General features: G+C 34.2%; 1 protein-coding gene across 6 annotated transcripts in view; it reads left to right on the forward strand.

The window, feature by feature from the left end:
- The window catches only part of LOC149899008 (T-box transcription factor TBX2-like), a 102,843-nt gene that overhangs the window by 21,381 nt on the left and 65,848 nt on the right, over positions 1-15,614 (forward strand). For 5 of the 6 annotated variants that reach the window (XM_090114199.1, XM_090114200.1, XM_090114196.1 and 2 more), the window contains exons 2-3: positions 9,358-9,471; positions 11,642-11,795. In XM_090114199.1, the coding sequence (XP_089970325.1) occupies positions 9,358-9,471; positions 11,642-11,795 (268 nt within the window). Of the gene's footprint in view, positions 1-9,357; positions 9,472-10,604; positions 10,719-11,641; positions 11,796-15,614 lie in introns of all 6 variants that reach the window. The other variant, XM_090114197.1, reaches the window with a different exon arrangement.

Below are 15,614 nucleotides of genomic sequence, written 5' to 3' on the forward strand. Positions count from 1 at the left end.
CCCACGTGGATACATTCTCGACATTTCATCGCTGCAAGAACAAGCAGCCATGTTTTTTTACTCATTCGGCTCGCGACGTTACTGATTTCTGGATATCACCAATAGATATTTTAAATTGAATGTCCACGCATAATATTTGATGGATAACATTTTTTAAGGAAACCGTTTGGTCTGATAAGATTTTTGGAAAGAAAACACCGTATTATAAAGAATGTTTCTACTTTCTTTCGTTGTAATTATTTTGCATGATTTACAAAAAAAGTGATATTAATGTTTGTAATTTTGCTCAAATTATGGATACCTTTGCACATTATGCTTTGAGAGAAAGTTAAAACTTAACCTGAATTAATCAATAGAAAACTAATTCTAAATAAAGAGCCTAATGAATAATAATTAGTGGATGAAATACTTTACTTCAATCATTAACCAAAACTCTAATTAGAAAGCCTAATCGTGACGTCCAAATTAATTATAAAAACACATAGCTACACAATAAAACCTTTAAATCGTGAGCCACTTTCCTAAGGTTTTACGATCAAAACCATTACCAACCTTACCAAGAATTCTGTAACTGATAATTAGAAAGCCTACCAAATTAATTATGCATCACGTCAAAAATAGGTAAAACTATAAAACCTAAGTCATTATCAGAGGTTCCCAAACTTTTACGACTAATTACTTTAAAGCATTTAGGTAAGCTTAATCGATGAATTTACAAAACCAGAACACGTAAGAGCTCGTAAGGAGAATGTATATCACCTTTTTGGCTAATTGTTTACTTTCCAATCCGTAATTAACGCTCCTTTGGTAATTAAATTAGATTTCTCCTTGTTGATACGTGCGTCGCAGATTATTGGAGGCTCACATGAATGCTATGTGGTGAAATGGGGACTGTATCTCTGTATGGGCAAGAATGTACATTCTAATTTACAGGCTGATTTAAGTTTATTGTTTACCTTTTAAAGGGGTTATTTCGAACGTGAATGTCTCGAATTTTATGATGTTTTTAATCAAATTGTCTTTGTCTTTGAAATGTCGTCTATAACATCAGAATTTTAATTCTAACCTCATTTGTATACTCTTTTACTATCTTAATTTAATTCTTTTAAAAATCCATTTATCACAAAAAGTTCTGTAAAATATTTCCCAACAACCAAAACAAGCCAAAACACGAAGCCAAGTACCTAGACATACAAAAATTCCTAAGTATCAGCGAAACGGGTCCATACTACATTTGAATAATTATTCATTCGTTATCGCAGGATCTATCCCCGAAGTGACGTGCTACAAGCCTACATGACATCGACATCGAGACTCGAGTCCAAAATCGAGTCATAAACACGACTCGATTGCCACCGCTCGATCAAACGGCCCGCGTTTTTGTCGAATCGATTTTTTTATCGATTATTATTGATCACTTTTTAAACGGGGATAATTGTGCATTTCGCTCGGCCGACTTCTGTTGCTTGTTGATGTTGTTTGATGTTTTTTTTGTGCATTTCTAGTATTTAATTGTAGCGGGCGTCGGGACATTCAAAAGGACATTGAACATATTCAGAATTTAATTATAGCAAAAACTTTCTGTTAGTCGGTTCACGTTCAACTCTATATTAGTTTTAAATGTGACGTTTTATTCGTTTGTTTGTTTAACAGTTATTTACAACGCAACGGAACCACTTGACCTATCTTACTCCATACCTACTAATTTTTTTTCCCGACCTTTCATCGCGAAGGAAAACCTATATTCTCTTTACATTTCATAATTATATTAAAAAAAGAAACTCATACAGTAGGTATCATTGATTTAAAAAATATCTCATGTAAGTAATAGGTACATTTTCTTAGTTATGAATACAGTTAAAAAACTTCACTTTTCAGTACAATCCACGTAATATTATTTAAAAATTACTTCATTGATTGTACGGTACGTTAAAAGGCTTAACTAGCCCACCCCGAGGTGGCGCCGAGCGACCTTACCGCTGGTTATCTGTATCTAGAACAGAAAACTATGGAGTCGCTTTTAATAAATTATTTCTTTAGGTAGGTATTTAGTGTCAAAACGAGAACGTAAATTGAAAGGCTAATAGGATTTAAAACTTGCATTATGAACAAAAAGTAGTAAAAAATGCATTAATAAAATAATAGTGCTTGTATCTTGTACATTTAACCAAATAATTCTTTAAAAAGACCTAAATAGACACATAATAAAAAGGCAAATATATCTTACACAACAGCAATCACGCAAAAGTAAATTATGAATTGTTCTAACTTACAATCTACTTAACTTCCACTGAAACAAAGCCCGATTTACCAACCAAAAAATATACTACCAATATCGACTCCACACTTCTCCCTGTTCCTTAGCCGGGCTACCGTCAAGCGGTGCCCTTCGATAAGGGAGACGAGATGACATCGCTTTTTGTTAATCGTTATTTATAGCCTTTTTTATTTCCATTCTCTTACAAACCACCGCGTTTTGTCTCAAATCACAATCTAAGCGGCCTCTTTAATTTTCGAAACTTTTTTAAGACATTTTTTTGTTTTTTTTAAAAAAGGTTGTATAACAGGTTGTTGATATATGTAAGGGATAGTGATTATTACTGGCAACTTGTAATTTTAGCGGATCTATTGTTTGTAAAAGCAATAAATTTAGACGGGTTTTTTATTTATAATGACTTGGACTAATGATTAGTTAATAATTAATTAGTATTGCTCCTGAATACTTTCTAATGTTTTAAAATATGATTAATTTGTAACAATGCGCGTGCGCAAGGATGATTAATTTTTTGTTGCAAATGGAATAAAAGGATCATTATTTAGCAAAGTTAAAAGGCACGTAACAACTACTCTTGATTAAAAATATACGTTGGCTCTTTTAGCTCCCTACATTTTACTTTATAATTAAACTTTATTAATGTGAACTATATACATCTGACAATCAGAAAGACTGCCCATTTATCTAAATCTCTAAAAAGCAATCAAATTCATCAAAACAGCTATCAAAACTCGATTATATTCACCAAAAGCATCATATCTATTCACAAACACCTATCATGTTCACCAATCGTCACCATAAAGCATAGAGAATTGCATACAAATTGTAAAAAGGGAATACCATAGACAAACAGTTTACCATAATGTTGGATCGCATGTCGATACCACTTCTTAACCATGTTTGGTGTTAACATGTGAAAATTGCAGTTTTATCGTTGTAAGTGTTTACATATTCGAAAAGTATGAAACCTTTTTTAGAGAAACCTCTTTTATTCACGAGTCTATGCTCTATAGTGTATAACTTCTATTATAGTTCTATGGATGCCGTTTTTAGTTCTAATAAGTGTTATAAAATTCATGAGAACTCAGTTGTAAGGTTGTAGATTAACACACATTGGCATAGAAGTTATTTAACACTTTATTTAACACAATTTCAAATATCAGCTCAAAAACAATTGATCTTTAAATACCTATACCTATGACCATTAATAAAATTACCAAATAGTAGAACCTAGTCTTATTGATATTATTTAAAGGTTTTTCCAATTTCTAATGAGTATAGGTACCTAACAAAATATCACTTAGGTGGTAGGTACCTATTAATCAAATGTAACATACAAAAGTAGGCCTATTTATAAAAAAAAACAATCTATGTCTATATTATATTATAAAGCAACTTATGAGTGTTCTATATCCAAATAAACCGGAAATATTAAAAAACCAGTTGACTAGTGTTGAATTTATCACCACAGCTTTTATAAATAAATTCCTACAATTTCTACAATTTACTGCAAATTTAAACACTGATTCATCTTTTAACTTGAATAACCTTTTATTTTAACAAAGTTTTTACAAATTTTTAAAAAAAGTACTCGTAGATTAATTATTTAAATGCGTGAACAGTTTGAGTATAATCCTACCAAAATGTGAAGTACATAGGTTCAAATGAATCGCTAGCACGCGTAGCTACTTTCCAGTTTATCAGACTTTTTTTATGAATTAGTCGGATAGTGTTCGGTAGCTGACTGTTATATCTTTATGGTCGATCGCACCTCTATATTATTTTAAGAGACGGTGAATATAAGAAGGGACTAGATGTGGTATCTATTTAATTGTCCAGTATCGGGTATTTTAATCTAATGGATATTTTCAATTTCGATGTGGGTGTAACTGAATATTTGGCAAAAGTAAACGTTAATTAGAATTAAAGTTTACGTTTACTTTTGCCTTTTTTCGACTATGGTAGAGTTGGTTAAATTCTGCTCGAAAATTTCAGGTTGTATTAAATTTGTTCTGCTATATTTAAAAGTAGTTATTAAAAGAAATTAGCTAAAGAACTAAGAAGATAATTACGAATATTATTTTAATTATCTTTGACATTTTAAGTTCTCAAGTCCTAGCTAAATACAATAATTAATAGGCCAATTATTTAAGCGTCGATATAATTAAAACATTTCGTTAGAAATACATAATTTTATTGCACTTTATTTAATTATAATCGCCAACACAAAAAGCAGTAGAGACACCTTGCGTATTATTCAACACGTCCCGTCCCGTGGTTTTATGCGCAATGCTCCGCTCCTATTGGTCTTAACGTGATGATTTATAGCCTTCCTTGATAAATGGACTATCTAATAATGAAATTATTTTTCAAATCAAATCCGTGGTTCCTGAGATTAGCGCGTCCAAACAAAACAAACTAATTCTGCAGCTGTATAAAATTATATAGCCTATAGAATATGGATTAGCTGTTCCTCTTCAGCTTCATAATATCTACCTATTGTCCTAGTATAGATTAGTTCACAAAATATTATTGATTGTAAAATAAACATCTTTATCACTCATAAAGTCCTAAATATGGCCACGTCAATATCCTGCTATGAAACAATTACCAAAAGCCACAAACACCCACATATCATACCATTCCTGTACTTTAACTCCGCGCCCACTCCGACCTTCGTGTGACTAATTTACTGCTCCATTTTATTAAATTTATAACGCGTATTTTTTCCTTTTTCGACATGTGACGACTGACGGTAGGTACTTCGTCGTGTTTACGAAGAATTTTTTGTCATGTTGTTATTGTGACATTCGGAAAATACTGCAAGTCGTGTATTCCTGTTATTATTTTTTTATTGTAAAGATATCTTAATATTACTTACAAAGCTGCATAAAGACATATAGTTCAGTTAGCTATTAAATTACATATTAAAAGTAAAGAGATGTTTGTGCTCTGAAAATAATAATAAAAAATAAATCGTAGCTCTCTAAAAATCTCACAAAACCTACTTCGCGTTGAAAACGCTACATATAACGTATACCTTAAATAGTTCTTTAGTCAGATACATTACATTTAATTAGCCTTCGTAATTATTAATGAATCGAGAATTAATATTTAGCACAAGCTATTCTAAATCCTTGAGCAATGCAGTACCAAAAAACATTTTCTGCAAGTACTTGCACAAAATAATGAAAAAAAGCAAACTATGCGTGTACAGGACACGAAGCACTGCATAATGCAAACAAACATATTTCATTACAAAATAACACGTAGGAAGGAGCAATTATATCGCTCCATACTGATGTTTATTTCATATTTTTAAATGCTATCAAGTGTTAATCGTAAATACGAATTTAACATTTATTCAACGGTTCATTATGCGTGTTTTTTTCTCGAAAGGTGCCAACTTATAGTCAATAACTGTTATTAGTTGTTTAATGATCACCTCATACGTGTACTTGTTTTTGCTCAGCTACAATTATAAACAAGATAGACGCTCCGACGTGTGACGTTATTAGGGGTAGATTACTCAAACGAGCGCTAGCGATGTTAGCAATCCATTTAAAATGACGAAATTACGTTATAATTAAAAGAAAGTAGCCATGAAGCTGGTTCTGTGTTGTCAGTTGAATAATTATCAACCTTTTTGCAAGATTTACAAGCCCAACGAAGCATGAAAACATTAAACTAAATAGTTTGTATAACAATGCTTCATTTACATTATCTACATTACTAATTTTTAATATAAAATAATGTTATACCATTACGCGTTACAGAATTATAAATTATTTATTGGCAACGTTAATTCTGACTTTGATGAGTTAATTTTAATCTTATTTACAGGGATCAGAATTCATAATTGAATATTACAAAGCATTATGGTTAAATAATGTTTATTTATTAATTTATCCGCGTATTCTCTGACAATGCAAAGAGTCTAAGATTCCTACTAGCGCAGGGAGACACGGCCGACTCTTTCGCGTGAAAAGCCTCGTCGATGAGACAAGACTCACCATATTTTAAATTGCTGGTTAAACATCGTTTTAGTTAAAGGTGTTTGAATCGTTTATTTTTATTTATAAGATAAACGTAATTCTACAGTGACAATGCTAGGTGCTTAAGAATTCGTCAATAAAAGGTAAACTTACGCGAAATTAAACAGATCGATCAAAATAATTTTAAATAAATTGTTTTTATAGCTCGATTTTATGCTCGATTCTAAATGCTCTATAATAAAATCAAAATTAATGTGGCAGACATTCTTAACCTCGCTCTTCTAGCCGTAACCACATTCTTTAGAAACAAAAGACAAATCATGCTAAAGAAAACTGAAAAATGCGTTTACAAATTTGATAATGATTCCTAAACTAAACTATCAAAAACTGCAAGTAATAACGAACGTGCCGCGCCGCGCCGTCAGAAGCCGCAAGAATGAGTCGTGTGAACAGATGTGTCCCCTCCACCCCTCTAGTTTTAACACTAATATCCTAATAAATCTTTAATTGCTTTTTGCATACCTTTAAGTCCGTAGAAGTTTTATTGTTCATATGAATAATAGAAGTGTAACGAAGATGAATGGTATGGTCTAAGTAAATTAATTAAAATAAACAGTTAGTGCAATGTGAACACTTTTCTTTAAAATGTATAATATATACGTAATTAGATAATAGTTGAACGATATTAATGTATAAATATTACATTATTAGTTTCCTTTAGAAATGTAAAATTATCTATGATGTGCATTAATTTCGACGTGCGCCTATACGTGCGCTATTCTTGTGGCCTTCTGATCTTTTGGTAGAATTATTCAAGGATTTAAATTATAACTAGAATAACGCATTTTGATACGTTAAGCATTTAAAGCGTGACTGAGTAACAAACTCAAAGAATGTCACCTTATAAGGGCCCTAGTGCACTCGTGTCGTCTATTGTACGAACGGCGAACTCAGCTATTCAATACTGTTATGGGAAAATAGGCTTAAATGTGAAAAAAACAAGTGTGAAAATCGCTTACGTTAAAGTGACGCAACTGAACTTAGGTCAAAATTTTTGTAGGTGAAGATCGATGCGGTTGGAACTTTCTAGGTTATATTTTATTCAACTATGTAAAAAATTACATATCAAATAATTCATTATGAATAATGATACTTGCTGTAGGTACGTATAGTCAAGAAGAATCGAAATTATTATAAGTTATTTAAATAATATGGCAATTCGAATGTTCTAGATTTTTCTAGACGCATATAAGTGAGCCTTTATGAAATCATTTAATACGTGTTAACTATTATAAGTAGAGCTATGATTGACGTTACGGCGAAGCGAAATCAAATACCCAGCTAAACTTGACACCTCCAAGCATAACCAATTACTAGAGCTCCCAGCTCACCTTGCTAGCCGAGAAAATACTTATTTAATAGGGTTGCCTGTAAGGAAAAGGATTATAATTTACCGTTATAATAGGCATTGCTATTAAGGTCTACGATTTCATTATTTACTTGGATAAGTTAAGGATGATAATGAAAGTGATGAAGATACCGAGCATACTGAGCATAAAAATGATCGCATACTTTTTGTAACTGTTTTAAAAGTAAAAGATAACAGATATATTTACAGTAAAGAGTTTTAAAAAACATCTTCAACAATTAAGGTTTTCCACTTACCTAAATCTGAAACTACGCCTGCATCTAGCTTCCCAACAAATCATTTCCTTCAAAACTAACCTACGTCAAAACAGCACACTGGCAACCCTAGTTCACTACACAGGGCTAATGTGTAAGAGCTCAAGCGAGGCTGGTAGCTCACTGTATTGTGTTACCTGACGCTGTGCGGTTGCCGTTTTTGTTACCGTCACTATACCTACCTACCTCTGCCCTTCGACATGATTCACTTATTATATCATTTTAATTTCTGCATTTCGAGGTAGAAAATTATGGTGCATTTCCTGGCGACTAACGGGGGTTTAACGTTTAAAAATTAAGATAAACAGAATCGTACGTGGAAAATAAGTTAAGAATTTTAAATTACTGATAACACAAGAGTTTTGGTTTGATTCATCCTTAGGTACTATCGAATATATGAGGATAATCCTCTAGTCTTGCATTTACAATAGGTATAGAAGCTATAGCTCTATCACACCAAGTAAAGAGTGTCCGAAAGATATTCGAATTACAAACATAAATTATCACTTACAATATTATAAAAGCAATCTAATAAACTGACTAATTACAAATCTTATAAGACGTCGTTGGTGGGTAAGTTCCTAGAACGGACCACCCGCTTTGCCTGATCCTGTTTTACGAACATGCATAATTTAGCTATGATTAGGTTAATAATTAAACTTATAACATATTCTTGAATTTTCAACCAATACTAATTCATTCTCACTTTTAAAATAACATTTTTATTGCTCCTGAAGCGATAAATAGAACATATTTCTAGAATAATATTGCTAGAAAAACTCACAATGAAGCTAACTTTTATCTTTCGACATCTATCCGTACGGGAATCCAAAGAATTCCTAGCATTCCATATCAAGATTATCAGAAATTATCTTACGCACAAGGAAAAGTGCTCAAGTGTAAGCTATAAACACAAGCACTTTGTATTCCGCACATCGTTGTACACGGCACAACATTCATCAGCTTGTCGGCAAATCGCTCCGAGTCTTCATCACGTAATCGCTATAAATCAGACGTCTAATGAGCGTTAAACTCTGTTCACACTGACCACTAAAGATAATATCTCCACACTAACTGTTGATACCATCGGTGGCCAACATCATCTATGGGCTTGACGAGTTTTTAAAACGTTATTATGAGCGACAACAGCGATCATATACATAATTTTCGCTAATTCTGCCTTTTATATTATTGCGCCATCAATATCTTTTTATTCATTACCGTATTAAATTTTTTATGACAAGCCCTGATTCACATTCTAATTAACACAGCTTTTACCAAATGGATTCGAATAATTAAAAAGATATTGAGGGTAAAATTAGTAATTTTGTGTTAACTGTTACTTTCAGATTTTTATTTTATTTAGAACACAATAGGATGCTATCTTTGAATTTACGTTTACAGACAGATGTTTCCACAAATGAAGTTCCGCGTTTCTGGATTGGACGCGAAGGCAAAATACATTCTCCTCCTGGACATCGTCGCAGCAGACGACTACCGATATAAGTTCCACAACAGGTAGAACATCATCCATCGCCTGTCTGATTTCATCGCCTCCACTGGCAACCGAGAATTCAGCTTCAATGGAACGCAGAATTATCGGTCGACACGCTTAGGCTTCCGCTATAACCTTAACAACCCAAATGCCCACCCCTACACCGTCGATTCGAGATATTCCGACGGCACTAATCGGCTTCACCATTTAGCTTGTGATTTTTCCCACATTGCGTTAGTTCCCACCGTAATAGTTCCGATGTCATATTAATCGTGGCTAATTTGTAACCACGTTAAAAAGGGCAACGACATTACGATTACAGCACTCGGAATCGACCGGCGATTAAGGATTCAACGCGCATCCAACGGGTAATATCATTAAAATACCTTTGTCTCAAACACCGCAGCGGTGACGTAAAAAGCGGGTAATTTCGAAGGTGAGAAATAGCGAGTAGACGTAGATTTTTCGAATCCCTGAGGTCAATGGTAAACGTTCGAGATGTATCTTGAGATCGAATTCGACCGTGTGTATTGTTAAATTCTTGATAACAAGATTAGATACGCCGATCTTTACGTTCGACTGCGTTCGATGTCTTGAATCAAAACAGCCGCTGGATTGGCAACATCAAGATGCGACCGATAAACTTCAATAATATTCGTTAATTAATACGAACCGAACATTCCAGTTGAAATTTTGATAGTGAGTCAGCTGTAAAACGATAAATTGTCGCCGACAAAGGCGGTCGTCTAGCGCCGGTAATAACATTAAATATTTGATCATTTTGTTTTTCAGGAGAGTAGATAAACAAAAATCATTGCATTTTTGTCAGTTTTATTCTAAATAAATATTTAAACTGCAGTCACTACCGGAAAATACAGTAACATTTAAATAAATTCACTTTCGTTGTTCTGTTAATAATTGTATGACTGGAAGAAAAGGCGCGTATCCATAATAGTATGAAGTGACCCGAATCGTTTATGTAAATGCGTCTAATTAGTGCGGAACAAGATCACAAGCTAAAACGGTCGTTTCTTGGGAGCAAATGAACACAAAAAGTGAAACTAGTTCAGCGGCATGTCTCACAATCGACGTGATGTCAAATCGTTGTCGCAAAGAACGAGTCCCAATCCATGTTTTTCTCTCGTATTGCTTACAGACGTATGTTTCCTGCCTACAAAGTTCGCGTTTCTGGTCTTGATAAAAAAGCAAAATACATTTTGCTAATGGACATCGTAGCTGCCGACGATTGCAGATACAAATTCCACAACAGGTATAAATAAAGATGTGACGATGGAATTAAATTAAAATAAGAAAATTAATCATACATAAAGAGTCATACGAGGGCCCCGATGGCTCGTCTTATTTTAATGTAATTCGTGGATATAAAAACGATGAGGCAAGAAGCATGCGTATGTATCGACGTGAAGATAGGGATCTGCGTGAATCTATCGAGTATCGACAACAAAGCTAACGAACGCTAGAGCTGTGTTTTTGCCATTCTTTACTCCGCTAACGAACCGGATGTTCTTGGAAGGAACGTTGGTATACATGGTATGACCCAATTTTGAATCCAATCACGTACTGTTGGTCAATTTATGAATCGTAATTGTCGTTCCCCAGCACTGATTTATCTCGCCAGCATATTTTCCGTTCTACGCAGATCTCCTTTCATTCACGTTGCTTTTTTAACCCATTGTCACACGTAGTGTTAAGTGTAATGGCGCTTTTGTCACCATTTATCGTCTTGTGTTTTTCGTGTGTACTGTGTACTGTGTAGTGCTGAACTTTCTTCCTTAATGACTAACCCGTGCTTACGATGCATGTTCGCTTTCGGTGTAGACGAAGCAAAGATTTCAATTAATTAAATATTTTCACGCTTTAACAAGTCTCCGTCTGAGGTTATAAGTACATTGTTTATAACGTCATAACATTCATAATTAATGCGGCCACCTGTCTTGGTGCCATGTGTTCGTTTTAATTAAAAAATAATTGTACTTTCATTAGTAAATACCTAATTACTTTTGATTATTTATGAACTTTGAAAAATTTTAATATATGCTAATGTTAGATTCTAATGTTTAGTAAAACGGATCCCTATGATCTTTATTTGGTAGTTTGTTACCGATGACTTGATTATCTGCTTTGTTTGTGTGTGTAAAAGGTATACTACATATGTTTATTTGTTTTCCGGAGTCGGTGGATGGTAGCCGGTAAAGCAGACCCTGAAATGCCCAAGAGGATGTACATCCACCCCGACTCGCCCTCGACAGGAGAGCAGTGGATGCAGAAGGTGGTCTCCTTCCACAAGTTGAAGTTGACGAACAATATCAGTGACAAGCACGGTTTCGTGAGTACCATATTTATTTAAATCACCAACCGCACCTTCAAATTTATCTTATAATTTAATTCAAATTCGCAAATAAGTAATCTCCTGACATAACTTCCAATGCGCCCATAAAAATCGACGGTAATTGTCTTAATAATAATATATTCAGCATTAAGTTCGAATTCGACTTCGTGTCCCGAAATGTGAGCAGGTCATTAGGCAACCTCGTACAAAACTAATCAATTTTATTTGTGTTTATAATCACCCGGAGAATCGTTCACGTCAACGCTACGACAAATGAAGGGCAATATTTAATACCCATCACGGAATATCCAAAAAAGCTAACATCGGCTGTTTTTTGTTCGACGCAAAAACTTTTATAATGTGGGTGATATTATAATTAAAAAGGTTCGTGGGTCGGTTTGTGTCGCCGGCCAGCGGGGGTCCATTGTGCCCGCCACGGTTATTATCGCTATTTACTCTAACCAGCCATCCACTTCGCCATTTAGTAGTTTTCAATGGATTATCCAGACACCGGGCTTTTTTGTGTGCGAAGCCGTTCGCTCGTGCAAATTGTAATTATGTGAATTATCTTCAACGAGGGCCGCATTCACCATGATGCTAACGAATGCTGAATGCAACTATACACTTAATCTTCAATAGAAAGGCCGTCGATTAGAAATTGTAATGAAATCGGCGATTAATCAAAGAACCAGTTTGATGAAACGTGTTCTCGTTAATTGCTTCACTTAATTATAACTTTTTTTCGTTATTTCATATACAAACATGGCCTATTGCGGAAACTAGACAAAGCGCTACCTGCGATGGCGGCACCTGTCAATTTTAAAGGAACCAATTTGCGAATAATTAAAATTATATATGTTATACTAGCGGCCCGCCCTGTCTTTGGTCATGTTTTATTAATTTATTTATGTCTTCAGTTGTAAGTCCTGAATAAGTTAGTTACCTATGTAAATCTATTGCATTCAAACAATATCTATAAAAAAATGGCAATCTGTTACTCCATTGCAGCGTAAGCGATGGACAAACCAACGAACACAATTTCCAACTTGCGTGTAGGATTACTACATATTAAAACATAATTAAGTGTTACAAACAAACGAAATTGGAACAGAAATTAGAACTGTAAATTTTAGCCTACTAATATATAGAGTATAGACAAACAAAAATACCTACATAAAATATTTTTATACTCTCAATAGACAGTTTCCTGTTTCTGCCACAGTAAAATCCTACGTTTATCCAACTTTTATTATACAAAATTCAGAGCAATTTATAATTTCAAACGTTCTTTATAAAAATCTCATTCATGTTGTAGAAAACATTTGAATCAAAATACAGTGAGTCTGGGTTCTTAATAGCTGCGTTTGCCATGCGGATAACTTTATTTAAAATATTAAACACGTATTGTTTTCTCCAAGCTTTTTAAGTTCGGTAAAACAAACAGGTAACTTAAGGTAACGTGTGTGCCGAGCACACGTGTCAGAAGTGAAACTTCTTTGGTATTACCATGAGATGACGGTCATTGTCATGACGCGGAAATTTTGCTCTCAAGTCGCCTAAAGAAGTTTCACTTAAAAAAAATTGCACACACATAGGAAACAGAAGAAAATATAATTTTTATTTTTTATCACTCAAATTACTTGCGGACCAAAATATACGAGTAGATATCAATTTCATTCCGCTCCCGAAAATGAAAGTCGACTAACATATTCCACCTGACTGCGTTTACATGACCGCGATCCAATCATAGATAACTTTTTTTTCTAATTCCACCGATGAACGTTTGTTTTTTTTCTGTCAAGTCTTTTGTCTTTGACGAGGGACTGGCTGGTAATTGAAATAACGACCGTCTCCGTTCGGTATGTGAGGAATTCTGACATCAGCTGGCCGGTTATTTATTTTTATTTCGATATAAATATCTATAAATTAAATTCAGCTTTAAAGCAATCGTCGAATTGGTTATTATTTAATTCATATAGTTTTTTTTTTCTATCGATGACATGTCAAATCGCGCTACTCTATAGTCTATAAGAGATACAGATAAAAAATAACATACGCAACGTTCTTTGAACACACCTCTATTGTTTTTGCATAGTTTATACCTTTCACCTTTCTTTGATCTTTAACGATATTACGTTTAACAAACAGGTAGAGATCCCGAGATTGTTTGTTTGTTTTTTGTCCGCCTTTCGTGTCCGACATGCCGATTTTTGTACGCTTGTCAATTTTTCATATTGATATTATCGGCGATGTTAACATGCATTCAATTTGTTTATTTTTTTTTCTTTGTTTTTTTCTTCGTTAATTTTACTATCGTCTATAGAAATATGTACCTACGGTTATGGTTAATATTACTGCTGTAAAAGAATGCCACCGTATTTTCAATTAATAAATAATAAGTAGCATAAAAAATATGTTAACAAAGGTAACTCAAATGTATTTTTTAGCCTTATCAATTCTGAAGGAATAATAATTATAAAATCTGTTTCTTACCTTTCTAATCACTCACAAAACAAATCAGAATGACTTGTAATAATTATAATTCATTAAAATAATTTTAATAGCAATGTTTTAGGCCTTTTTGTTGAAGCATCATCAATCGCTTCACATCGCCAACAGCGCTTAATTGTCACATAAAAGACTTGAGCGCCTCGCCGCTTTTTATCCCCATAAAATTATTTAATGACCACTCTTAATAAAACGAATAATTATAACTTATCATAATACTTTGTCAAGATTTTTAATATACAAGACGATGGATAAATGGTTCCAATTTCGAGGAAATGATTTAAAAATGTCTACCGTTTAAATTTACAGGCTAAGAACTTACAGGGTGCTGCCGTATCACTTTAACTTCTTAATCTAATCAGTAATTAGTTGATAGTGTACAAATTTTAAGACATAAAAAACTTTAACAATCAATACAGTGTATCCGAATCATAACGAGGTAAGATCTTTTTTACAAACGCTAAGGATATTTTGCTCAGATTTGAAGTGGGTGGCGCAAAAACAAACAAGCTCACGTCGATACAAAGGAACGTGTATTAGCAACAAGCAGGCATTGTACACACTCGCGTTCCAATGTCCCGATGTTCACTAATCGTGGCCTTGTGTGCCGTTTTTGCAAACCAAAACATCTTGAACACTTACAATAGCTCGGCTCGCCGCCGGGGGTGTATTCTCGACTCAAACGTCAAAGATGACGAAAAGCGCCGTCTGCCCGTTTTAATTGTGAGGGGCTAATCCGCAACCGGCGTCTTTCGAGCATCTAATTCATTTCAAGTAGCGCATTGTGTTTCGGAAGCCGCATCTTCCCACTGAATACAGCTGCGCGGAACCGCCGAATCGAGTGGATAATGGCGGTTCGTAAACGTAACGTTTCATAAGTATTCCCTATTAATTTGAATACGACTCACCTTGAAATTGAAAACTGAGGGTCGACTTTTCTGCGCGTTACGAAATGTTCCAAACTTTCTTACGCAATTCTGAAAGTTTTGCACGGGTTCGATAAATAAATAGCTGCTCGATTACAAAGGCCGACGAACCGGTGCGCTTGCTTGAGCAGGAAAGGGCATATGCTCGATAATTTATATACAGTTATTGATCAAAAGGTGCTGTCCTTTGGGAGGCATCGAGGCATCCAGGAGATCGGTGAGCCCCTCTCAAATTGTTGTCTATTAAACGAGGGTGATAAAATCTTTCCTATACGAAGCCATCTCGGCCTTATCGGTTCGATTGTCGATGGGGTTAGTCGAATAATGGATTAATTATCGAACGCCGTGGTTGTGGTTTTGAGAATAGGGTTTCGTGTGTGTA

This window comes from Colias eurytheme, chromosome 21 (assembly GCF_061535395.1).
Source record: "Colias eurytheme isolate Ceu_HAF_F1 chromosome 21, ilColEury1 Martin Lab GWU primary, whole genome shotgun sequence".
NCBI classification, from domain to species: Eukaryota; Metazoa; Arthropoda; class Insecta; order Lepidoptera; family Pieridae; genus Colias; species Colias eurytheme.